Consider the following 26,965-nt stretch of genomic DNA (forward strand, 5'->3'; position numbering starts at 1 on the left):
GTTTCTACTTCAGTTGCTGAGACGGGTAAACCCAAGCTGGCAGCCTTGTTGTTTTTTTCTAAAAGTACAAATCGGAGTCGGAGAAGACTTCGAGATAAGTCATTTTTAGCGAAGGTGGCAAATTGATCATGTCCATCTCCCTCCATGGCTGTTTTTCATCACCTTTTAATCATCTATGTGATTAAAGAAAGAATGACAGAGTACAGGAGGCACAATTTAATTTTCTTTGATTACATTAAGATAACCCCCCCCCACACACACACACACACACACACACACACACACACACACACACAAAAACACACACACAAACACACACACACACACCTTGGTCTTCTGGGCTCGGGAATAATGCTTACAAGTCTAATCAGGCCCTTTTCGTCCGCTGGGCTTCCTGTTCTTCCTTGACCTTCACCATGGCAACAGCCACAGCCACAGACCATACATCATATCAGCAGTGGAAAACCCCCCCCCCCCCCACACACACACACACACACACACACACACACACACACACACACACACACGGACACACATGCAGCATAGTTAAGTGTCTCTTTGACATCTCCCTCTTTACTTTCTGCAGAAGGGTGGTGAAGGTTCGATATTGTGTTAATTGGGTTGTGTTCAAAGACTAAATCCCTCAAGTCTCCTAAAGAAAACATCCTGTAGTCGTTGGTACATGCAGTTCAAAGAGCCATTCTTCTGTCACCCGGCTACTCTCTCTTCCTATTCATTCAGATAAGAGCTCATATTATTAGCATTTCAGGTTTTCTAAATTAGGCCTGATCAAAGAAAAGAGCTTTTTACAGAGCTCCTCTCACAGAGACAGGGTGTGTTTCTTTGCTTTTGACCCTTTAAATATTTGCTCAACCCTCTGAATGTTTACTCAATTTAATGTGTAGCTCCTAGCAGAGCGGATCATTACCGCTAACAAGCAGAGTTCAGTGGAGTGTCAGGGGTGGAAGGAGGCGCGACATCTTCAAGGCGTCGCTTCTTTATTGTGTGCTTTTTGTTCTACGAGCACAACAACCAGGTCAGCTGTGGCACAATAAATCAACATTTGTCATTAGCGACAAACCAGCATGTAAAATGCTTATTCACGTACTACATTAATCACTACACACTGAGAGTTTGAGGGAGAAGTCATTTTTATATAAATAACCACACTTGTTCACCTGGACTTCTTTTAGTTTCACCTCTCATCTGAAAGTCCTCTTTAGTTCACTGTTTAGTTCAGCTCTGTTCAGGAGTGAAGAAGCCTTTCGGATGAGAGGCGAAACATCTTCAGGACAGTAAAAGAAGTCCAGTTGCCTTTGGATAAAACTTAGATGAAATCTCGAGTAAATAGATTACTTTTTGTTTGTTTTTCAGATATATCTGTACTGTTGTTTTATTCACCTGTAAAGCACAAAGTCAATTGCACTAACCCGTAAAAGATGTTCCATCAAATAAAGTTGAAAGGTTTTGATTTATTTACATTTCACACAACTAAATATTCAAGAAAGTAAGTAAAAGGTTTAAAGCAAAAGGACTCCCTTTTTTGTAAAAAAAAAAAAAAAAAAAAACCGCTGACTAATCAAAACACAGAAGGTGCTGAGGAAAACCGCACATTGAATTAGGTTCAAAAAGGCCAAAACAGTTCAATGTTTTGACTTTATCACATGAAGTTAGAATCTGTGATCCACACTGAGCTTGTCACCGCTTGGCCCTGCCTCTTGTTGACTGCCCCCATCACCCCGCCCGCCGCCCGCCCGCATGCTCCAGACGCAGCGAACGGAAATATCACCCATGGGTGATCTTGATGTCACAGTGGGCTTTGAGGTTTTAATGCCTGGTATTCTGGTGATATGTGATAAGCGTTCTTCCTGCTGCTCCTCGTTAATAGCCGCTCCAGTGGGGGAGGCGGGGAGGAGGAAGACTGCTGCAAAGTGCTAAACTGAGCTCATCACGTGGCTGATGTTGATTATTCAACACCAGCTGTGGGCACGCAGCCCGTCCTGAGGTAACTTCATTAAACACTGCTGACGTAGTGAAAGATATGTTAACTTTTATAGGGAGGATTTTATGGCTCACCTGCGTCCAACTGAGTGCAATATGTTTTTGATTTAATTTGGGGACCCTATCACATTTGTGTGAAATTGTCCTGCCATGTTCCCAGGGTTCCTGTTTGTTCCCTTCTCTGAGGTTTACAGTTGAAATTCCTGTGGCGAGCAACATGTTGAGGAAATTACATTATAAACAGTTGCAGGCTCTCCAGGGCAAAGTCACAGTACCTCACATGATGCCTGCTGCTGTCCGTTTATCAAGCTTCTCTTCCTGCACTCACTATGGAGACTGTTTCATATGAGATTATTATTATTTTTAGGGCTTGTTCCCATATGGAAATGTCTCTCAAAGTTACTCTCACATGTGTTACATATCTGAGGACTGAAAGATGTGTTTGTTTCTGTCTCTGTGGTGCAGTCATAAATAGTTTTTTGGTTTGTAATGCAATAAAAGGTGATACTCTGCACCTCAGGGCAAATATTGTATCATTTATTTGATCTATCAAAAAGTAAAAAAGGTTTATACATAACAGATGTGGATTAATTGTGTGGGTTGATACTTGTTTTGTTGTTTTTATGTGGTTGATTTTTATTTATTTTTTTCCACATTTTGTGTGTTTCAGGTCCGGTTGTTCAGCGCCAAAATGGGCCCTCTTCAGAAGAAAACGAAGCACAAAGGAGGTATGATTTCTAATAGGAGCACATGCAAAAGTATAAAAAGCAAGTGAAACAATGCATTTTAGGGCATTGAGACATTATAACTTAACAGGGTAAAAAATGTGACTGAAAGATATCACCATGAAAAATGTTATGTAATTCTACACTAATTATATGTTTTCTGAAATGTTATGTATAAATATGTAAATGAGGCTTTATCTATTCTAACATACACTGATTTGCATAACTATCCAGAGCAGTATTCTGAAATTTGGATAAAGCCAGGGTCAATATACTTGTTTCATTTTGTTGAACTATTACAGTTAAAGGATTTGATAGAGAGGATTATGGGTACCGCTTTTTATCTCTCCATGAATGAGAAAATACTCAGCCAGAAATCTCCACTTCAGTAGCCTGTACATACACCAAACGTTCCACTTGTATTCATAACTCTATTCTGAAGGGTTTTACTGAAGGGATTTGGTCATATATAAACCACAGCCTGATTTATATAACATTTTATAGATGCTAACTTGGTGTATTTAGGAAAAATCCACAGATGTAAATACACAAAGTTCAATGCAATAAGCAATCTAATGTGGAAGTTTTATTTTCTCTAGTCTGAAAGAAGACGTGTTATGAAAGTAAAAGAACCCAAAATCTAAAAATTGACTTGAGCGTGAACACAGTGGTTTTGCCTGCAGTGTCGATGTGTTCAATGATGTTGTTTTGCATATTTGTTTTACACATCTCTTGAAAACTTGACTGAACCCCTGACTCATCCCTGGGTCCGTTGGTTCCTGCTGAATATGTTCATAACCTTTAATGTTCTGATCATATAACCACTGATGATAGTGTTATAACCACAGCTAAGCCACACATGAGTCCTGATTTATTCAAACAAACATTAAAAACTACCGCTTCCAAGAGCAGTGACATCCGTGCACTTGATAGGATGATGGAGCAACATCAGATGCAGGCGCACAAGGAGAGGGAGCGACGGACGTCAGGATCAGGTGAGGTTTGAACAAACACACCCACACCCGGCTATATAAACACAAACTCTCTCACACGCACTCTCTCGTGCGTGCACACAAACAAGCTGCTCCGGAGACCAAAAATGCATTAAAAGGAGCACATCATGTGCTCCTAGCTGCAAAAACATTGGAGACAAAATGTTCAAGAAGAAACCTCGCAGCGTACTCCAGCTGTCAATAAACAACTGTGTCTGCTTTGGTTTTTTTGTCATTTTTAAATGAGGGGAGTTATCTGTATGGGTCGGGCAAAGCACGCTTTGTTTTCCCAAGGCAAACAGGTGGTTTCATCATTAATAAATACCAGACATTCCCTACCCTGATACATCAGGTTCCTGAAGGTAAACAGGCTTCCCCCAGTGTGGTTTGTGTTAGTGTTTCCCGTCTTAGTTTCAACCACAACTCCCCAGTCTTGTATGCCTTTATGCTTTTTTATCCATGCACACATATAAATGTTCAAGTCTGCCTTTAAATATACATACAGACTTAAACATCCTCCTTTGTCCCTGGTGTCACCGGCAATATCAGTACCTCCCTGTCCCTGCAACATGCTCTACTGCCATCTCTTTCTTCCAGCTACTGTTGGGGGGGAAATGCCATATGCTTTCTGATCATGGCTCAATCATGTTGCATTCTGCTGCTTGTTCTTTTTATGATATTTTGATTCTTTCTTATTTGCTATTGGCTTCTGTTTTTTGGACTGCTCCTGATTTTCTCATCTTTACTTGCTTGGTTGCTCAGTTGGTTGCTTTTCATTATTCTCACGTTTTTCTCTTTTCTGTTTTCCTTTGTTTGTTGCCCTCCTTCGTCCTCTTCTTCATCTGCATCTCCTCTTCCTCTCTCTCTCTCTCTGTCTCTCTCTCTCTCTCTCTCTCTCTCTCTCTCTCTCTCTCTCTCTGTCTCTCTCTCTGTCTCCTCTCTCTGTCTTTCTCTCTTTGCCCGTCCCAGTCGTTTCCACTCTCCAATATAAAGTCTCCACCCACCCAGACACTCCTCCCGAGTACAGACAGTACAGAGCTAGCACACTGCCACCCTCCTACGTCCGCGTGGCCTCCTCCTCCTCTCCTCCCTCCTCCGCCTCCATCCCTCTCTCTCAGGAGAAAGAGGCGGGGGCTGCTAGGGACAAGGCCCAGCTCTCCTCCCAGCTCTCCACCTCGCTCGCCTCAGCCTTTTCCCCAGTCCAGGCAGGAGTGACCACCCAGGGCCGACAGGTCCGTCAGATCCCTCTGTCTCCTCCCACAGCAGCCCGCCACCTACTCCTGCAGCAACAGCAGCAGCAAGACATGATGCTCCCCCCTAAACATGGCACTTGGTCTGCCTCTCACTTGCAGCAAATGTACGCCCAGTACGCCCAGTTGCCCCCCTCCGCCTCCCCTCCAGTAATGATGGCCATGCCCGTGAAGCAGGTCTTGCCCCCGCAGCCCGTCATCCCGGTGGCCCACCCCCTCCCACCTGTAAGCACTAGGATGAAGCCCCCAGCTCTTGATCCTAGCGCCATGACGGGCCCTCACCACCAGTACCCCCAGCACCAGCCCCACCCCCACCCTCACTCCAATGGCCAGCCCGACGACTCCTACTCTCCTCACTCGCACCATCTGCCACTCACTCCGCAGTACTGCGAGGCCGTCCCACTGCCTCCCCTGATAGGTCAGACAGCCCAAGGCCCCACCCCCAGCCACCCGCCCCAGTACCCATCCACCTTCCACCCTCAGCAGCATCAGCAGCAACAACAACAACAGCAGCAGCAGGTGTACCACCAACAGGCCCAGCCCCCCACCACCACTTCCACCTCCTCGCCCCCCTCTTACACTGCCATGTCTGACGGGGGCTCGCCCAAGAAGACCCCCTCCCCTGTCCCCCAGCCGGCCCCCATGGCCAGCAGCAGTAAGTATGAGGAGGAGAGAGGAGGAGGTAGTCTCTCAGCAGAGGGATGTTTCATGTGTGTGAATGTGTATGTGTAGGATGGCTCATATGTGCAGGGGAGTGTAGTTTGACTCTAATGAACATGTTTGTCAAAAACACACAATACATCTGCACTTAAAGCCCATAAAACACCCAGAGTTCACCTACTTTGGAGTTTTCCCTTACGTTGTCTGATCAGACCTCTTCTCAGGACTCTCAGGGCATAAACACTGCTTGATGTCTCACACCTCAAGGGTGAGACCCACAGTGCTGTGCAATCATTTTAGGCACTAAAAGTAAAGTGAGTATGTTTTAAAAAGTAATGACACGAGTAGTTTTGTTTTTGGTTTTTTTGGCAGCTTCATGCAAAGTGCAGACATTGTTTTGCCTGTTAAACCAGTTCTCCTCGCACAGTCTCCAGGCAGGTATGCTGTTCTAAACATCTTGCCACAGTTCGTCTGTGGATTTAGGTCGTCTCCGTTCCTCATATTATCCCTGACTGACTGAGATCAGGATTCTGTGCAGATCACACCATCTGCTGCAGGACTCCATCTTCTTCTTGTCACTGAAATTCCCCATGTCCCTGGCTCTAAGTTTGGGCTTGTTGTCGTGCTGTAGGACCAATCAGAGGCGTCCCTTATGGTATTGTATGATGCGACGTAGGAAATTAAGGGCAGCCAAATGCAAAAATGCTCCAAGAAATCTCATTTAGCCCCTAAAAACTGTTGTCGAGGGGCAGAAATTGCCCACAAGATTGTAAATTATATTTACAATTATAGACCAGTATCCCAATCTAACGCAAAGGCATCATTTTATATAACCGACACTCATTCAAACAGCACTGTTAAACAACAACATCAAACTGCACACTACGTACATATGTAACTCTGTTACAATATTGGGCAGAGACCAGACTACCTGCAGTGATGACGTTTTTAGTTTATCTATTACTTTATGCATAATGCCTATTAAAAGCTAAGGAAAGCATAAATTGTAGAATTGTCTCCTGCTTGCTCTCACACATGCAGATGGTATTCTGCACACAAGTATGATTGCAAACGTTTCTTTGGAACAGCGATGTCATCCTTTTGATTAACACACTGTATGAATACATTTTCATCAGGATCCAGTTCACATTAAAAACAGTGACTTTATGCACTAATCAGGCTTCCTTGGACAGTCGGAACAAAAGTTGACCCTTAAATATTTTTTTAATTTCCCTACACTGGCGTGATGGATGTAAATCTAAACCTTTAGGGTGACTAAAACGTTTGCACAGTACTTTTGGAGATCAGTTTTATTAAAAGCTCCAACCAACTTCAGCCTGATTAGATGTCAAATTAGCCAGACAAACTAACAAACCTCTGTAGGTGTGCAGAGACTTTAAAACAAATGACAGACTGTTTAAACAGTGTAGAGCTCATTACCTTTTTTTTTTTTTTTTTTTATCAAGGGTTCTCCTATTTTAGCACAATGAACCTTTCGACATGAAGTTATAGAAAAAGCAAAGGTGTCACTAATAGTACAAATAATGGGTCTATTTTATTTCCCACTGAGTCACAGCAGTGATACAACAATCTCAGGACCCTGAGTTTGAAACGGCTGCACAGAATTCAGACATCATTGATTATTATTCACACCAAAGCTTTTCCTTCTGTGACATGTCAAAATGTGTTCAGTAAAAAATGATGGCTGTGACTGTAAACCCGCAGGCACAGTGCAGGTAATCCTTACCTGTCAAATTCATCTCTGCGGGTGTTTCCCTTGCTGTGCTTGACTTTATCTAAGCCAGATATTAAATATGGTGGCTTTCTTTAAGTTTTACTAAACAGATGTGATGACCTAAGCATGTTTCAAGTCAATACCATTTGATTTCAATCTTGAATTGAATGGATTTTAACCAGTGGTTGCAGGAAAACTAAAAACACTAACTTTTAACCAATTTGCAAACTGTTCATCATCAGTTAGTCTGCCAAATAACCAATAAACTCTCCTCATGAATAAGCAGTTGTTTGCTATACACTGAGAGTGTGTATGACACTATTCCTCAGACGGTCCTCAAACATCCTTCCAAAGGGGTAAAGACTAGAAATAAAACCCATGCAGCCATTAACCAAGCTCTAACTTTGCCCCTCCCAGGCCCTCCTGTTTCTGCAGGTCACCCATCGATGCTCTCTGTGGCGCCTCCTCCAGCTGCAATACCACCACCTATGGCTGGTCCTCCAGCCCCACCGCCACCACCCGGTCCACCACCCCCAATGGCAGTGCCCCCACCCATGCCCCCTCCACTGCCCACAGGTGGAGGGCCTCCCGGGGGCCCGCCTGGTGCCCAACACCAACCCTCAGGACTGGCTGCAGCACTGGCTGGAGCCAAACTACGTAAAGTACATAGGGTGAGCTTCCCTGGTTGAGTGTCAGGAGGTATAGATCCAGTCTTTCTGGTTTCATGTTTGTTTTTTTTTTTGCATGTTTTGGTGGCAGGGGTCCAGATAACCCCACAGCTAAAAAAAAAAAATAAAAAAATGTATCCAGAAGAAACCCAATTTATCATGTGTTCTTCAGGATGAGAGCAGCCCACCAGGGTCTAGTGGCAAAAGTGACTCCAACCGGTCTAGTGGTGGCAGTGGTGGTGGTGGGGAGGGACTGATGCAGGAAATGAATGCCTTACTAGCTCGCAGGTAAAACACCGACAAAAACACATCCTTCACCTTTTGTTTTCCTGGTTCCGCTTTACTAGCAGTAAATTATTATTTAGTTCCCTTCATGGTGTTTATTCATTTTTCTGTAGTAGTTACTAAATAATCTGGACGTGAATCTCACTGGTGCTCGTGTCTTTACTCTCTCCTCTCTCTCTTAGACGAAAAGCTTCTGAGAAACCCGATGAAGTAAGTCTTGTGCCTTTATTGTCGAGAGTTCAATGCGAAGATCGATACCAATCTCATGTCTGTCTGTTAGATAGGAGATGGTTAGTTGAGTTTAGCATACAGGCAGCGGGAAACAATAGGTTGTAGTTTTACAGGTGGGGCGTCGTGTTCTGGACTCTTTCCTAGTGGATTTAACAATTCGGTTTTTCTATTACAACTCAACAAACAAGCTATTATGTGTTATTTATTTGGTGACCTTTAAACCTAACTGACTATTGACAGTGGATTTATATTTGGTGCAGACATGAGTGGTATGAATCTTGGCTAACAAATGTTGAACTAGTCCTTTTAAGGTGGTATTTGAAATACAACCCCTTTGAAAAACTTACAGTAAAGTTGATTGACTATAAAAAATTAAAAAAATGTAAAGCATCCATTTCTGTCTCCCCTGCAGGATGACTCTAGCGGTCGGGGGCCAGGTCATCAGAACTCAACAGGTACAGACCAGCTTCCTCTCCAGAATATATTGTATAGCACAGCTGGTACATTAGTTACATAAACTTACAGCTTTTAAGGTATACTCCGCTCTTTGTCATAGCCAAGTTGTTTCATCGTATGTGATTTATTCTTTCCTCCTTTCTAGATGCTGTGAGGAAGCCATGGGAACGATCCAACTCTGCAGAAAAGTCCTCGCTGGTGTCCAGGTCTGCAGATAAGAGGAGGAGGAGTAAAGGGATTGTGGTCTTAATATGAAATAGATACCAATCCTCTAGCGTTAACCACAGGGATTTATGCAAAACTCTGTTGTAATAGTGCAAGCAATGAAATAGTGATTATAAGAAGAAGTCTAATTTGTTTATCAATAAAAGTGCAAGTCCCTTAAATATTTTGTCCCTTATATTCCACTGAAAACCATTTTTATTCATCTTTTTGCATTTCAGAGTGAGACCCATCGGCAGCACTAGTGAATCAGACACAGAATTTGACAGGATGAAACAGGTTGGTGTAATTCTCCAGCATGTTATATTATTTGAAGGATTTTATTGGTTTTATTCACCCTGTTAAATTGAAAAGAAACTCACAAACAGGTCTTAATTGTTTGTATATTTTCGTTCTGCAGGAAATTTTGGATGAAGTTGTTCGTGAGTTGCATAAGGTGAAAGATGAAATCATTAATGGTAAGCAATGCAGTGCTTGTCAAGTTCACTGCAGTACCCAGTCATATGTTTAATAGTTAATCTTTTCCACACACGAGGTTTTACAACTATCTGCCAATAAAATCTGTTTCTTCTTAAATTCTAACATCAAAGCTTGCTGACATCATCAGTATGAACAAACATAAAGGCCTCGTTCTTTTCCTGCAGCCATCAGACAAGAAATCGGCAGAATCAGTACATCCTAATCCCATCTGAGTGTGCAGATGGAGGCAAAGGAGGAGAGCAACAGGAGGAGCTGGAAAGAGGATGGACATGCAGATGCACAGACACGAGGGCCGGGGAATGTTCTCTCAATGTTTCTGTGACCTCGCGATGCCACGATGCAAGTTGCAGAGATGTTGTGCCAACATTTAAGTCTGCTGGACAGCAAAGATGGAAGAAAGAAATGGAGATGAGAGATCAAGGATTATTGTAAAGGAGAAGCAGAGGAAACAGAAGGATGGATAAAGACAGACGGACGCACGGACGGACTGATAAACTCAAACAGAGGATGAAAAGTGAACTAAAAGACAAAGTGATGAATGGAGAGACATTTGTGCTGAGTTTGGTGTTGTGGTCCTCTCTGTGCACCTAGACTCAGTCAGCCCAGTGTTGCAACTCTTTGTTCTCTGTTCAGTCCAAGTCTTAAGAAGAAAATATTTTTGTTTTCTAAGTTTTTACTGTTTTATTATTTAAAAACTGTGGTGATGATGATGATGTTGATGACAATGAGTATTTTATTGATATTATAGAAGGACAAAGGAATCTTGCACACCATTTATGTCAGCCTTTTATATTTTTTATTATTTTTGTTTAGTTTATCTTGAACTATTTGATGAAAACAAGCACAATATGGGCATCATGGTGCTGCAGACTCACCTGCCGTGGACTGGCATATTGAAAAAAAACGGACTTTTTATGACCTTGCTCATACTGGTGTTGTATGTCTAATCTTTTCTCTCCAGAACTCATGAAAAGCATTCATGTTTAAACTACAATTAGCTATTCAGTTCAATCTTTCCTCCTCATCCGAAGCATAACGCAAATGACCACGCATACAAACAGTCTGCTACAACTCCAGTGTGACCGAGGTACACCATTCTCTCTATATCCGTTCAGATGTGTGAGATCATTGAAACTTGGGGATCATTCACAAAACAGGCCGATAACTGTAAATGTGCCACCTGGTTTTACCTAGATATAAAACAATGTAGTATATTAGTCACCCTATGCTTTGTGAACCTCCCAAGTATGCATGAAACCCCCTCCGTCTCTATGAATTTGTTTTTCTTTATTTGGTCTAATAAAAAAAATAAAAAATAAAAAAACATAGAAACGGTGGTACATTTATTATAGTGGTTTGTTTCTATGAAGGTTCCCCTTTTCTATATATGGGATGTTGAACTTGATAATGGTAATAATGTGGGAAAAAAATTAAGGGGGTTGCAATGGCAATATGCAAATCTTACCTAGATAAGAATGTGCAGAAGGTGAATGGTAGGCCAATGTGATGGTAGCTAAATGTGTCTTTGCAGGAAGGATTTGGATGAATATCAGTTGTTGCATTCTATCCACTCTGTCCGCTCTCAACTACGTTCTGATTTAAAAGCTGAAAGTAAATTCATTCAAGCAAAAACAACACGTGTCAACCCTTTACGTTACATCCTGGTGTGTGTGTGTGTGTGTGTGTGTGTGTGTGTGTGTGTGTGTGTGTGTGTGTGTGTGTGTGTGTGTGTGTGTGTGTGTGTGTGTGTGTGTGTGTGTGTGTGTGTGTGTGTCGAGAGAGAGAGAGAGCAAGGGTCTCTTGAGTTTTGTTATGCGTTGGAAGGTCAAATGTTTTTACCTCAGTATTTTATTGATATTTAGACATATTTTAATCATGTTTTGGGTAAAAGAAACGGTCACATCTGAGTCCCGCAAACCGTCAAGAAATGAACGCACTCAACCACACTCCTTTATAGCAGTTTCTGCTCATAAAGACTTTTTTAATATAATACATTCATTTAAATAGAAACATGAATCACAATCATGCGTATCAATTCACACAAACATGAAGTTGTACACACAATGAGTGGACAAAATAACAACCACTGTACAATATAGCAGCCCTGCCGTATGTATGCAATTGTAATATTTGTATTCAGAAGTGAGACGTGTTGATTTGCTGTTTGCGGTGTCTTGTGACCACTGGTCATCGATGCTAATCTTGTCTTTTTGTTCTGATTACAGTGTGCGATTCCAAAGTAAGGAAACCCATTTTCATGACCTGTCTGTATTTGAATTTGAAATGTGCACATTAATTTGCCATGTAGAAACCCTATGAGTAAAAGACTGGTTAGATGAGAACATGTTATTAAGTTTATGTACAGTGACCACATCACACTACGTGGAAAAATACATTCAAACAAGAGAATATAATGACCTTTCATTGTGGTCGATAGATATTTCACAACTGAAATTCACATTACTGTTTAATGTAAAATATAATCAGTCAAAGATCTATCCCTGCTTGCTTAACTTGTACTCCCGTTTGACTCTGGCGTAGGGCCCGATGCTGTCGTCAAACACAAAGTCCCATAATACTCGGATCCAGGATGTGTGCTGCGGCAAGCAATCATAATACTCTGCTGCGATCTGCTTCACCTGCCAAGAAGAAAACACAAAGGTGAGAATATAAGGGTAGTAAAAAAAAAAAAAAAAAATTTTTTTTTAAAGGAATGTAAATCATCTATGTTGCAGATGTAAAGTGTCAGAAGCACCTCGGGGACTTTGTGTGGTCTAAAAGATAATCAAGGTCCAATACTGTTGAACAGGAGGATAACACTGTAACAGGCCTCATACTTTCTGTCAGATACTTTTACCTGATATGAATGTTGTAGTGAAGGACGACTTATTTTTATTCTAATGTAAAAAAAAAAAAAACAGTGTAACTGATTTTTCTACCCAAAGTTTCATTCGAATCATTGTGAACCATTGTATTTTACATCGGCTTTCTTCATGCTCTGCTTGTGCTGGAGAGGCAGCAGTTAATCAGTTACATAGCTTCTTCATTCATCTGATAAAAATGTACAGTCGATAGTAAAAAAAAAAAAAAAAAAAAAAAAAAAAGTCGTGTGGCATTTGCCAACACCCGTTTTGTGTAGAACCTGAAAGACAGAAGAGGCCCATTTTATCTGCCCACGCCTCGTGGTGATGTAAGTGTAACTGTGTGTGTCATTCTCTACCACTAATAATACTCTTGGAAAAATGACTGGAGTCCAGAGTTTACCTTGGAAATTATTCATGATCCTAACACAGTCTCACCTGAGGTAGTTTGCTGCCAGGTATGCTGGGGAAGTCATGGTGCTCCATGTGGTACCCAACATTGAAGGTTATCCAGTTCAGTGGTCCATAGTAGGAATATGTCTCGTGTCCCTTCAGGAACATGTAATGCTCAGCTATGAAATGTCCAGAGATAGGATGCAGTCCCATGCACAAGATAGATCCTGCAATGAGGTAAACGATGGGCTTCAGGCCCCAGAAATAGTAGATGATTATGTCTACTGTGAACTGAACGACTGCATTCTGGATCTCCAGCTGACCCACTGGTTTAGGATTGACCATCAATGGGCGCAAAGCGTAGAAAAATGGCTGGAAGAAGAGCCAGAGGACCTTTCTGGCCGGGGTGCAGAAGAACCATCCTTCTAAGTCTGTAGGGATGTCCACATCCAGCTGGTCACCTCCCAGATACCGGTGGTGGTCGATGTGGTACTTCTTGAAGGAGGCCGAGTAAGGCAGCCCGATGGGCAGGTTGGCCCACATGGCGAACCAACGGTTCCACTTCGCCAGCTTGTTGCCGAAGGCCACATTGTGAGAGATGTCGTGAATAGCCAGAGTCAGGGAGTGGTTAATGCAGCCTCCAAAGCCGTAGGCCCAGAAGAAGATCCACTTCCAGGACAGGTTGTGGACCAGGTAGCAGGCCAGGAGCTGGGTGAGGACCATGCCGGATACCACCCACTTCAGCTGGGGGTCTGGACCCATTAAAGATTTAATCTGCGGATATTTGGCTGAGGAGAGAAGCAGGTTAGGAGGTTGTAGAAAAGAAAGGAAGTGAGAGCAGAGGAGGATTCAAGGTTTAGAGGTGGGAAATAAAAAGCAGAGAAAAGCAAAGGAAACCAAATGAAAACAGGAAATAGTGGATTAATAGAAAGTGTGGAAAAGAGAAGAAGTTTTTCTTAGTTTTTAACTATTTATGTTGGATATTAAGAAAGTAATAAATCTGTCATGGACCCAGGAGAGGAAGTTGTTTACCAGGACTCACTCACTGTCATTTTCAAAAGCTTGATCTCAATTCATGACTTGCATCACAAGAGTGTGTATCCCAAAGAACACAGCCGAGCATGTTGTAACGTACTGCCCTTCTCTTGGGACGACCCCGCTGACAAAAATCATTTTTAATTGGCAGAGTTGTTGTTTTGCGGAGGGAAATTAAACGCAGGGAGAAAAAACTCACTGCTACAAAATGAACTATGATCGGTTCATTTTACTTTTTACAATATAATCTACTGTTACATTAGCCACGCTTTATGGCTACTATAGAGATTTGGTACAGGTAAGTCAAGGGAGGTTTTGCCAGGTGATAAAAACCCAGGATCACAGGTGAGGAAATTATCATAGCATGCAAAGTGCTGCAGGAGCATCTCGCGTCATGCACGTGACAATAAATGGATGTCACATGCAAATCTGGTCTGCTTTTTTGCTTTCAGCTCACTTGTGTACTGCCTCTATGCAAATTGTGCTCACCTTGGTAACTAAAATGTTAAAGCCATAGGGATTTTCCTGCATTTCGTAGGTGTCCTCTTAACTGGCCGAACCTGATTTATTTAGTTAATGTTTAGCCTGGAGGAATTCTCTACTTTTTCCTTACAGTCCTATTTAAAACCACAATTCAACAAGATATAGTTTCCTTTTTTATTCTATTGCATGATAAACATGCCGCTGTCTCATTTCTCTTGTTCATAAAGCCATAGATCTTTAGGTGCTGGCAGGTGTAGCCCTCCCACAGGGCATAAAGTTAAACTGATAACCAAACACCATAAAAAAAAACACAGTTTGAAATGCTTAACACCTCCTTGCAGAACCCGCTGTTCAGCCCTGTCTTGTTCATCATTAGACAATCAAGTCATTTCATCACCTCATCGTCATGTAATTTCTCGATATAAGGTTTCAGCCTCATGTTTCACTGCAAGAAAGATGCAAGATTTAAGAGGATGCTACAAGTCAAACCAAAAATTAAATCACACGTTGTTCTGGGGAAAAGCTTTTCTACAACCGTTGTTTGACCATTATGAATCATTTGTGGGAGCTCAAATCCTGCTGTCATGGCAAGCACATTTGTCCTTTTGACATGCAAGATAATATAAAGTTTATGGCCTGTCTGCAAACATGCCAAAGAACAAGTTATTCAATTCATAAAACCACTTGCCAATCAAAATATCCCACATGATCTAGTGAAGGGATGTGAAGCACAATGACACATCCTCCCAACTCTCACCTCAGGACAGCGTGGAGGATAATTAAAACAAAACTCTTTTATAATTTAGAGCTCCGTGGTGTCAAATGACCAATCACCTTCCAGTTGCTTATTTCACAACAGAGCAGCCATGCGACAAAGCCAAGATCAAATAGACATCAACTAAAGCTAAACTGTTTTCGAATTACATGATGAATCAGATTAGTCGAGATGGCTGTTTTGGGTACAGATTTTAAATTCTGAAATAATAAAAAATGAATAAATACAATACACAGTTTAGCTAGTTACACAGTTGTGAGTGAAGAAGATTATTTTCCATGGATCCTCCCTGACTCTCAAAACCTTTCTACTTACTTCTTGCATTGTGTCTGTGCTCGTCGTGAGCAGGCGATGCGTCTTGTTACCTAGGAAGCCCAGAGGCATTGTCATTTGCACCTGCTATCAATATGTTGTCTCATAAGTGAGAATAACATTTTTCAGAGAGGCAGATAGGTTTACATAAAAAAATAACTTATTGTCCTCTGTTAGATTTTTCAACCACAATTAAATTCATATTCTGCTATTTAACATTGAGTCCTCTTTCCAAGAAAAAGTTACTTTTGCCAACAAAATGACATGAAAATACTGTAATATCAAAGTCTGGGTCAACTACGAGAGGAAGACGTGAGAAATACCCATAAATCTTAACATGAGTTGAAATTATGAATGAAATCATATTGTACTTCTGTTTTGGACATCATAAATTCCATGAGTTAATATTTATATCTTTATCTTAAATATCTGCAGTTGTAAAGGGATTTTGGAATACAATTTCTACTTATAGCGTAAGAGATAATGAATGTTTCATCAATAAGAGAGAACCTTTTGTTTAGGTTTAGCGGCAGGCCGGTTTCTAGCTTCACCTGCATCCATTGTGGACTCCTTACTCGTTAGGCAACAGCAAGTAAACAGGTTTAACCGGCTAGATATAGTGTATAGTCAGTATACAAAAAATTCAACTTTACCCCCAATCTAATGCCAAATGTACCTCTGAAACACTCCCGTGGGTAAACAACGCTCTTTATTTTCCATAATTTCTCACCCAAAATTTCTTTTCTTCTCCAAGTGTGTGGCTGGTCATTGTAGACCCATTCAAAGTCGCCTCTTCCACCTGTCTTCCCCATGGCTATCCTCTCTCCGTGTGAGGCTCTGCGGAGTTATGTGTCATCAAACCTTCACAGTATCGGGGCACACCCATGCGTACAGGTTGCAGGGTGAAGGTGTGATCGCAGGCACCTCCCTCCCCTCCACCCCCCCTGGCTGAGGGAGGGACGAAGTTGTGCATAGGCTGCAGTTTGCAGCCTTGCGGCATATGCTTTCTGATGTGTGGACAAACTTTGTTTCTCTGGAAGGAAAATGTTTTTGTTAAAAAAAAAAAAAAAAAAAGAAAAAGAAATAGACAGTGGTGGAATAACCTCCTTTATTTAGGCCTAAGTTTAAGTGTGTTGTCAGCAAAATTAGGTATTTAGACCTATATCACTTTTAAAGGAAAAATGGCAAGCATTCACTGGTTTAATTTTGCTGCTCTTTTCTTGTATATAAGGTGCCTATATCGTTGCACTTTTCACTTTTTTTGTGATATTTTATAAATCAAACAAATAATATATTTATTATTCATCCAAAAAAAAAAAAATCACTAGTTTATTTAACTAATCTGCTTCTTCATGCACAAATAATTGTTTTTATTTTCTTCAATAAATAACTTATAAGAAACGTAATTATACTGATGAGTTACAAACTTAAGGAATAAATTTACGCTGTAAAGTTACTTCCACATAGCTGGGCAGTTTGCTCCAAATCACGCGAGACTTCATAACTGGAGCGTTGTGGCGACGAGAGGACGTACGCTGGCGGAGAGTTGTTGTCGGAGAGGAGGAAGGTCTGAGAGTCGACAGTAAGGAAAGGCTTAAAAGAGTCCAAAAATACGGCTTCATAAGTGGGAGGAAATACTTGCATTCATGATGGCGTCGGGGGACACCCTGTACATAGAAACGGACGGGTCAGAAATGCCGGCCGAAATAGTGGAGCTGCACGAAATCGAAGTGGAGACCATCGAGACGACGGTCGTCGGAGACGACGGGGAGCACCAGCCGATGATCGCCTTACAGCCGCTGGACGACCCCGGCTCGATCCACCCGCACCAGGAGGTGATTCTGGTGCAGACGAGAGAGGAGGTGGTGGGCGAGGACGACTCCGAGCTGCACGCGGACGACGGCTTCGAGGACCAGATCCTGATCCCGGTGCCCGCCGCGGAGGAGGACTACATCGAACAGACTCTGGTCACCGTCGCCGGGAGAAGCTCGTCGACGGGCCGGATGAAGAAGGCTGGGAGCGGGAAGAGAGCCGGGAAAAAGAGCTACCTGAGCGGGGGAGAGATGGGCAGGAAGTGGGAGCAGAAGCAGGTCCAGATTAAGACTTTGGAGGGGGAGTTTTCAGTCACTATGTGGGCATCGGGTAAGTTCACAGTCCCGGGGTTGAATTCCCGCAAGCCGGGTCCGCTCGCTTTGTTCTCGGCGTGTGCGCGTCGTGTCACCGGGGGCCCGGTTGGGGCCTTTGTCCTCCGCTAAAAAAAGTAAGAACCGTTCCGCGACTCTGAGCCACTTCGACCCCGTTTGAGATGTTTTTGTTTTTATGGGAAGCCATGTTTTTATGTGTCGATGGGCGCCGCCATATTTCCCCGGTCTGGAAAGTATGGCGGCCCGAAAAAATGGCGTTTATTTGGCCGGCGAAGATGGCGGCGAGAGTGGGGGGCGAGTGCGGCTAGCTCCGCTAAGGCCGCTATGGCGCAGTTCAGCGAGAACCGCGGAGGTGGTGCCTTCAGGAACGCCTCGAACTTTACGCTACTGAGGGGGCTTCAGGCACACTTTCACGTGTTCGTGTAGTTAAAGAAGTGCTTCCCGCGTCCAAAATAATACATTAATTTGTTTCATAGCGCTTTAATTATTATTAAATAATAAATGAGGTTTACTAAATAATTGCTTTATCAAGTTTGACTGTAATTGTCGATGTAGAAATAAGTGGGTATGTTAAAAAAAAAAAAACGTTCGTTCTTGAAGTTTGCAAACATTTCCAAATGTATTAATACTTACTTCTTGTGTTATTAGCTCGTAATTAATTACTAGATCATAGTTTGTATATTATTTTAAAACTGGCACTTTTTTTTTAAATCATCTGTATTCAATATACGTCACGTAAAAAAATTTAAAAAAAAATCCAGTGTGACACATTTTGGTGGTTGTGCAAATTATGGGCTCCAAATATACTTTTATAGATTTCAGCTATTAACTACCTAATTGTCAGAGGTCTAATGTAAATGTATAGAAAACGGGTTTAGTTTATTAGGGCTGCCACTAATCATTATTTTCATTGTGGTTTAATCTGTCTGTTCTTTTCTCACTTATTTGGGATTAGAGTCTGAATATGGTGAAAACTGTCCACCAAAACTCAAGGTGAAGCCAAAAAATGTCTCACGTTGTCCCGACCAACACCCCTAATCAAAAGATACTCAGTTTATTATCATGGAGGACTAAAGAAATGTAAAAATGTTCACATTTAAGAAGCCGGGGGTCTGATGATTTTAACTTTTTTTTTTTTAACTCTGAATAATTAATCAATTATATAAGAATAGTTGACATTTAATGTTGATTAATGGACTTATTGTTGCAGCTGTATAGGGTATACTGTGTTTGTGAAACTTTGACGAGCATGATTTCCTGTAAGTAATAAATTAGTGACTGTAGGTAGGTGGGAATGACTGACGTGATCAAGATTTAGCTGGAAAATGTATTAAATTCTTTCCACACGTTCCGTTGCTGCTGTTAATATTGACTACTTTTAAAAACTGTCTTGCTCTCGTTCAGATGACAAGAAGGACATAGACCACGAGGAGCAAATCACGGGAGAAAACTCACCTCCAGATTATTCCGAATACATGACGGGGAAGAAACTTCCTCCTGGAGGCATCCCAGGCATCGACCTGTCAGACCCCAAACAGCTGGCAGAGTTTGCACGGTAAGTGGAAAGTGTTGGTTTTCACCCAGGCTTAACAATGGCAAACCAAATACAAATTTAAAAACAAAAAAAATTGTGTCTTTAACAAAAAGATAGTTAAAAGAAGCATCATTTAAAAACTGGTGCAAAAGTTAATGCAGTTAATTTGGTTTAATTTGGCAGCGTTTCACACTCTGCTTTGTTTGTATGAAATACAGCAAAGAACATATGAGCATACTGGTTTTTGTCGTTGATGTTTATAAGCCCTTGTCTTATTTGTGAATGTCAACAGTTTATGATGTGACCAATTTTAATTCTGTTGCAGAATGAAGCCAAGAAAAGTAAAAGAGGACGATGCACCCAGGACGATAGCCTGTCCACATAAGGTAAGCTTCATTTTAACAGTGCTGTTAAAAAGATTGAGGTTAAATACGTCAACATTAGGTTGCATAGTCGTGTGTGTGTTTAATTAACATTGCCTTCTGGGAGCATGCGGGTTCGCTTCACTGTGTTTCCCCTCCATCTCAGGGATGTACCAAGATGTTCAGGGACAACTCGGCGATGAGAAAACACTTGCACACCCACGGGCCTCGTGTGCATGTCTGCGCAGAGTGCGGCAAAGCCTTTGTGGAGAGTTCAAAACTCAAGAGGCATCAACTCGTACACACAGGAGAAAAACCTTTCCAGGTGAGTTTCTTCTGTTTCTGCATGTCTTACTTATTTTTCTGCCTTCTGGAGAAAGCTGCATATATTTAGATAGAAAGAAAAACGGTAGTAGATACTGAAATGTGCATTTGATTCAACTGGCTTTGCATCAGATCAGTTATGTGCAAACTTTGGTGTTTGTGATCTTGAATGCCGCCTGTTGAAAAATGATATCACTTTGTCTCGCTCGTTTTCAGTGCACGTTCGAGGGCTGCGGCAAGCGGTTCTCTCTGGACTTTAACTTGCGCACACACGTGCGTATTCACACTGGAGACCGCCCGTATGTGTGTCCCTTCGACGGCTGCAACAAAAAATTCGCCCAGTCAACTAACCTGAAGTCTCACATCCTCACACACGCCAAAGCCAAAAACAACCAGTGAATCAGGCGAACGGCAACAACGTGAGCGTACACTGGAGGATTTGACCTGGATCTCCGCTCCTTGATGGACAAATGCTCCGTGGCTTGCTTTGTTGTGAGTTAAGAAGTCCCTTTGTATTGCCTCTAGACAGTGAAATTACCTTTTTGCGAACTTTTTGATACACGTGGCGGTTTGAACAATGGACTCGTCAGAACCCCCGACCCCACCCCACCCCCCACCCCACTCAGGCCTCCAGCCGTACTTAGGCTCTACATGGATGGAACGATTTACGGTTTCTTCTTGTGAAGATGATAATTCATGGATCTGCGCCTAAAAACGTATTTATACCTTAACACAGCCAGTTAAAAAGTTTTTGCAATACCCATCAGATTTGCATTGGTCCTCAGCGATGACACCTTTTCAATTTTGTACTTTTCCCCAAGTGTGCATATTGTACACTGTTTGAAATAAGCTCTGTGGTAACGTATGTAGTAAGATTGTCCCTGTAGCACTTCCTGGAAGCAGTTACGCAGTTTGTTTTACCTCTGCCCCCCTTTTCTCCTTCATGTGAGTGTGTTTTGAGGTGAGGATTGGGTGGTCTTTGCATATTTTTCATTTTCTACAATGCAATATCAGAATCATGTAGATAATAGCCATGTGAGTTTTCAGTAGTGATCACTGATTAAAATGTTTTCTCCCCGTGCACTACCAACACAAAAGTGTAATTTTTTCCTAAAATGCTATTTATGTGTTATTTTTCAGCTTTTTTTTAGTAGCGGTGTCATTTAGAGACTAATCCTGGAGCTGCTTCAGATGTGGGAAATAATAAAGCAACTCAGGTCCCCACAGCATCCATGGTTATTTTACTTGTTTATGGGAAATTTGAAATTCAATCTTTTTTGATAGGATAATATAATGCTTTAAAGGTAGATTTTCTACTGAAGCTCAAAAACTTAAATGGTAACACAATGTTAATAGCTGTTTGGGGAAAGTACTGAACTTTATGGTAATATGAAAAAAAAGGAAGTGAAACATATTCTGGTTCGTTAAAGGCCCAATATTGTATATATTCAACTTTCCTTTGCTTTTTTACAGAATAAAAGGGGTGGGGGTGAAAGATAAACACTGAAAGACAAACAACAAAATTAAGATGACTAAAGAAAAGACTAAAATAACAGTGCAAAACAAAATTGAGACTGACCATTAAATTAAATTAAACTTGTAAAGCAAGTGAGACAAAACTTAAAACTTTTTGGACGACATACAGTGGGTACGGAAAGTATTCAGACCCCTTTACATTTTTCACTCTTTGTTTCATTGCAGCCATTTGCTCAAATCAAAAAAGTTCATTTTATTTCTCATTAATGTACACTCAGCACCCCATCTTAACAGGAAAAAAACAGAAATGTAGAAATTTGTGCAAATTTATTAAAAAAGAAAAACTGAAATATCACATGGTCATAAGTATTCAGACCCTTTGCTGTGACACTCATATTTAACTCATGCTGTCCATTTCTTCTGATCCTCCTTGAGATGGTTCTACTCCTTCATTGGAGTCCAGCTGTGTTTAATTAAACTGATTGGACTTGATTAGGAAAGGCACACACCTGTCTATATAAGACCTTACAGCTCACAGTGCATGTCAGAGCAAATGAGAATCATGAGGTCGAAGGAACTGTCCAAGGAGCTCAGAGACAGAATTGTGGCAAGGCACAGATCTGGCCAAGGTTACTAAATAATTTCTGCAGCACTCAAGGTTCCTAAGAGCACAGTGGCCTCCATAATCCTTAAATGGAAGAAGTTTGGGACGACCAGAACTCTTCCTAGACCTGGCCGTCCAGCCAAACTGAGCAATCGTGGGAGAAGAGCCTTGGTGAGAGAGGTAAAGAAGAACCCAAAGATCACTGTGGCTGAGCTCCAGAGATGCAGTAGGGAGATGGGAGAAAGTTCCACAAAGTCAACTATCACTGCAGCCCTCCACCAGTCGGGGCTTTATGGCCGAGTGGCCCGACGGAAGCCTCTCCTCAGTGCAAGACATATGAAAGCCCGCATAGAGTTTGCCAAAAAAAGTCGGGGCTTTATGGCAGGGGGGGGGGGGGGGGGGGGGGGGGGGGGGGGGGACATGGGGAACACATGAAGGACTCCCAGACTATGAGAAATAAGATTCTCTGGTCTGATGAGACCAAGATTGAACTTTTTGGCGTTAATTCTAAGCGGTATGTGTGGAGGAAACCAGGCACTGCTCATCACCTGCCCAATACAATCCCAACAGTGAAACATGGTGGTGGCAGCATCATGCTATGGGGGTGTTTTTCAGCTGCAGGGACAGGACGACCGGTTGCAATTGAAGGAAAGATGAATGCGGCCAAGTACAGAGATATCCTGGAAGAAAACCTCTTCCAGAGTGCTCTGGACCTCAGACTGGGCCGAAGGTTCACCTTCCAACAAGACAATGACCCGAAGCACACAGCTAAAATAACAAAGGAGTGGCTTCGGAACAACTCTGTGACCATTCTTGACTGGCCCAGCCAGAGCCCTGACCTAAACCCAATTGAGCATCTCTGGAGAGACCTGAAAATGGCTGTCCACCAACGTTCACCATCCAACCTGACGGAACTGGAGAGGATCTGCAAGGAAGAATGGCAGAGGATCCCCAAATCCAGGTGTGAAAAGCTTGTTGCATCATTCCCAAGAAGACTCATGGCTGTACGAGCTCAAAAGGGTGCTTCTACTCAATACTGAACAAAGGGTCTGAATACTTATGACCATGTGATAGTTCAGTTTTTCTTTTTTAATAAATTTGCACAAATTTCTACATTTCTGTTTTTTTCTGTTAAGATGGGGTGCTGAGTGTACATTAATGAGAAATAAAATGAACTTTTTTGATTTTAGCAAATGGCTGCAATGAAACAAAGAGTGAAACATTCAAAGGGGTCTGAATACTTTCCGTACCCACTGTATATAGTATGACTTTTTTTTTATAACTTTTTAGAAGACATAAGTTAGACGTCCATATTATGGAAAACAAACTTTACTTTTAGGTTATTAATTTTGCAGTAATATGCAAATGCACGTGGAAAGTCTCAGGCGGGAATGAAATCTGACATCTTTAGACTGAGACGACAACGCTGACAAATGTCATACTATAGCATGTCGTGTAAAATATGATAAAAATGTCATACTATAGTATGTCGTCCAAAATATGATAAAAATAGTCATACTATAGCATGTCGTCCAAAATATGATAAAAATGTCATACTATAGCATGTCGTCCAAAATATGATAAAAAGTCATACTATAGCATGTCGTCTAAAATATGATAAAAATGTCATACTATAGCATGTCGTCCAAAATATGATAAAAATGTCATACTATAGCATGTCGTCCAAAATATGATAAAAATGTCATACTATAGCATGTCGTCCTAAAATATGATAAAAATGTCATACTATAGCATGTCGTCTAAAATATGATAAAAATGTCATACTATAGCATGTCGTCCAAAATATGATAAAAATGTCATACTATCATGTCGTCTAAAATATGATAAAAATGTCATACTATAGCATGTCGTCTAAAATATGATAAAAATGTCATACTATAGCATGTCGTCCAAAATATGATAAAAATGTCATACTATAGCATGTCGTCCTAAAATATGATAAAAATGTCATACTATAGCATGTCGTCTAAAATATGATAAAAATGTCATACTATAGCATGTCGTCCAAAATATGATAAAAATGTCATACTATAGCATGTCGTCCAAAATATGATAAAAATGTCATACTATAGCATGTCGTCTAAAATATGATAAAAATGTCATACTATAGCATGTCGTCTAAAATATGATAAAAATGTCATACTATAGTATGTCGTCTAAAATATGATAAAAATGTCATACTATAGCATGTCGTCTAAAATATGATAAAAATGTCATACTATAGCATGTCGTCCAAAATATGATAAAAATGTCATACTATAGCATGTCGTCCAAAATATGATAAAAATGTCATACTATAGCATGTCGTCTAAAATATGATAAAAATGTCATACTATAGCATGTCGTCCAAAATATGATAAAAATGTCATACTATAGCATGTCGTCTAAAATATGATAAAAATGTCATACTATAGCATGTCGTCCAAAATATGATAAAAATGTCATACTATAGCATGTCGTCTAAAATATGATAAAAATGTCATACTATAGCATGTCGTCTAAAATATGATAAAAATGTCATACTATAGCACGTCGTCTAAAATGTGATAAAAATGTCATACTATAGCACGTCGTCTAAAATGTGATAAAAATGTCATACTATAGCATGTCGTCCAAAATATGATAAAAATGTCATACTATAGCATGTCGTCTAAAATATGATAAAAATGTCATACTATAGCATGTCGTCTAAAATATGATAAAAATGTCATACTATAGCATGTCGTCTAAAATATGATAAAAATGTCATACTATAGCATGTCGTCTAAAATATGATAAAAATGTCATACTATAGCATGTCGTCTAAAATATGATAAAAATGTCATACTATAGCATGTCGTCCAAAATATGATAAAAATGTCATACTATAGCATGTCGTCCAAAATATGATAAAAATGTCATACTATAGCATGTCGTCAAAATATGATAAAAAAGTCATACTATAGCATGTCGTCTAAAATATGATAAAAATGTCATACTATAGCATGTCGTCCAAAATATGAGAAAAATGTCATACTATAGCATGTCGTCTAAAATATGATAAAAATGTCATACTATAGCATGTCGTCCAAAATATGATAAAAAAGTCATACTATAGCATGTCGTCGAAAATATGATAAAAAGTCATACTATAGCATGTCGTCGAAAATATGATAAAAAGTCATACTATAGCATGTCGTCGAAAATATGATAAAAATGTCATACTATAGCATGTCGTCCAAAATATGATAAAAAAGTCATACTATAGCATGTCGTCTAAAATATGATAAAAAAGTCATACTATAGCATGTCGTCTAAAATATGATAAAAATGTCATACTATAGCATGTCGTCTAAAATATGATAAAAAAGTCATACTATAGCATGTCGTCTAAAATATGATAAAAAAGTCATACTATAGCATGTCGTCTAAAATATGATAAAAAAGTCATACTATAGCATGTCGTCTAAAATATGATAAAAAAGTCATACTATAGCATGTCGTCTAAAATATGATAAAAAAGTCATACTATAGCATGTCGTAAAAAAAGTCATACTATAGCATGTCGTCTAAAATATGATAAAAAAGTCATACTATAGCATGTCGTCTAAAATATGATAAAAAGTCATACTATAGCATGTCGTCTAAAATATGATAAAAAAGTCATACTATAGCATGTCGTCTAAAATATGATAAAAAAGTCATACTATAGCATGTCGTCTAAAATATGATAAAAAAAAAATTCATACTATAGCATGTCGTCCAAAATATGATAAAAAAGTCATACTATAGCATGTCGTCTGAAACATGACAAAAAAGTCATACTATAGCATGTCGTCTAAAATATGATAAAAATGTCATACTATATAGCGTGTCGTCCAAAATATGATAAAAATGTCATACTATAGCATGTCGTCTAAAATATGATAAAAATGTCATACTATAGCATGTCGTCTAAAATATGATAAAAAAGTCATACTATAGCATGTCGTCTAAAATATGATAAAAATGTCATACTATAGCATGTCGTCCAAAATATGATAAAAATGTCATACTATAGCATGTCGTCTAAAATATGATAAAAATGTCATACTATAGCATGTCGTCCAAAATATGATAAAAATGTCATACTATAGCATGTCGTCCAAAATATGATAAAAATGTCATACTATAGCATGTCGTCCAAAATATGATAAAAATGTCATACTATAGCATGTCGTCCAAAATATGATAAAAATGTCATACTATAGCATGTCGTCCAAAATATGATAAAAATGTCATACTATAGCATGTCGTCCAAAATATGATAAAAATGTCATACTATAGCATGTCGTCCAAAATATGATAAAAATGTCATACTATAGCATGTCGTCCAAAATATGATAAAAATGTCATACTATAGCATGTCGTCCAAAATATGATAAAAATGTCATACTATAGCATGTCGTCCAAAATATGATAAAAATGTCATACTATAGCATGTCGTCTAAAATATGATAAAAATGTCATACTATAGCACGTCGTCCAAAATATGATAAAAATGTCATACTATAGCACGTCGTCCAAAATGTGATAAAAATGTCATACTATAGCATGTCGTCCAAAATATGATAAAAAATATCATACTATAGCATGTCGTCCAAAATATGATAAAAATATCATACTATAGCACGTCGTCCAAAATGTGATAAAAATGTCATACTATAGCATGTCGTCCAAAATATGATAAAAATGTCATACTATAGCATGTCGTCCAAAATATGATAAAAATGTCATACTATAGCATGTCGTCCAAAATATGATAAAAATGTCATACTATAGCATGTCGTCCAAAATATGATAAAAATGTCATACTATAGCATGTCGTCCAAAATATGATAAAAATGTCATACTATAGCATGTCGTCTAAAATGTGATAAAAATGTCATACTATAGCATGTCGTCCAAAATATGATAA

At 40.1% G+C, this 26,965-nt stretch overlaps 3 protein-coding genes across 10 annotated transcripts in view; 2 read left to right on the plus strand and 1 right to left on the minus strand.

The window, feature by feature from the left end:
- Positions 1-12,047, plus strand: part of evla (Enah/Vasp-like a) — a 35,409-nt gene extending 23,362 nt beyond the window's left edge. For 4 of the 8 annotated variants that reach the window (XM_069718153.1, XM_069718152.1, XM_069718147.1 and 1 more), the window contains 12 exons: positions 2,672-2,729; positions 3,660-3,721; positions 4,688-5,623; positions 7,781-8,034; positions 8,204-8,319; positions 8,499-8,526; positions 8,960-9,002; positions 9,149-9,209; positions 9,447-9,504; positions 9,626-9,683; positions 9,870-11,407; positions 11,484-12,047. In XM_069718153.1, the coding sequence (XP_069574254.1) occupies positions 2,672-2,729; positions 3,660-3,721; positions 4,688-5,623; positions 7,781-8,034; positions 8,204-8,319; positions 8,499-8,526; positions 8,960-9,002; positions 9,149-9,209; positions 9,447-9,504; positions 9,626-9,683; positions 9,870-9,907 (1,712 nt within the window). In that variant the 3' untranslated portion in view covers positions 9,908-11,407; positions 11,484-12,047. Of the gene's footprint in view, positions 1-2,671; positions 2,730-3,659; positions 3,722-4,687; positions 5,624-7,780; positions 8,035-8,203; positions 8,320-8,498; positions 8,527-8,959; positions 9,003-9,148; positions 9,210-9,446; positions 9,505-9,625; positions 9,684-9,869; positions 11,432-11,483 lie in introns of all 8 variants that reach the window. The other 4 variants (XM_069718151.1, XM_069718148.1, XM_069718150.1 and 1 more) reach the window with 4 other exon arrangements.
- A 90-nt stretch (positions 12,048-12,137) lies between these two features.
- On the minus strand, positions 12,138-16,390 carry degs2 (delta(4)-desaturase, sphingolipid 2). The gene is made up of 3 exons (XM_069718156.1): positions 16,295-16,390; positions 13,005-13,747; positions 12,138-12,344 (listed from the first exon to the last, which is right to left on the minus strand). The coding sequence occupies exons 1-3, from the start codon at positions 16,374-16,376 to the stop codon at positions 12,201-12,203; spliced, it is 969 nt and encodes a 322-aa protein (XP_069574257.1). The 5' UTR covers positions 16,377-16,390; the 3' UTR covers positions 12,138-12,200.
- A 695-nt stretch (positions 16,391-17,085) lies between these two features.
- Positions 17,086-21,150, plus strand: yy1a (YY1 transcription factor a). Its single transcript, XM_069718170.1, has 5 exons — positions 17,086-17,706; positions 19,113-19,263; positions 19,568-19,628; positions 19,771-19,929; positions 20,145-21,150. Exons 1-5 carry the CDS (start codon positions 17,211-17,213, stop codon positions 20,325-20,327), a joined length of 1,050 nt encoding a protein of 349 aa, XP_069574271.1. The 5' UTR covers positions 17,086-17,210; the 3' UTR covers positions 20,328-21,150.
- Positions 21,151-26,965: the final 5,815 nt, after the last annotated feature.

The sequence above is a fragment of the Brachyistius frenatus genome, unplaced genomic scaffold (genome assembly GCF_029030835.1).
Source record: "Brachyistius frenatus isolate BFR_SWC_R1_liver_20210118 unplaced genomic scaffold, ASM2903083v1 Contig_187, whole genome shotgun sequence".
In the NCBI taxonomy this organism is placed as follows: Eukaryota; Metazoa; Chordata; class Actinopteri; family Embiotocidae; genus Brachyistius; species Brachyistius frenatus.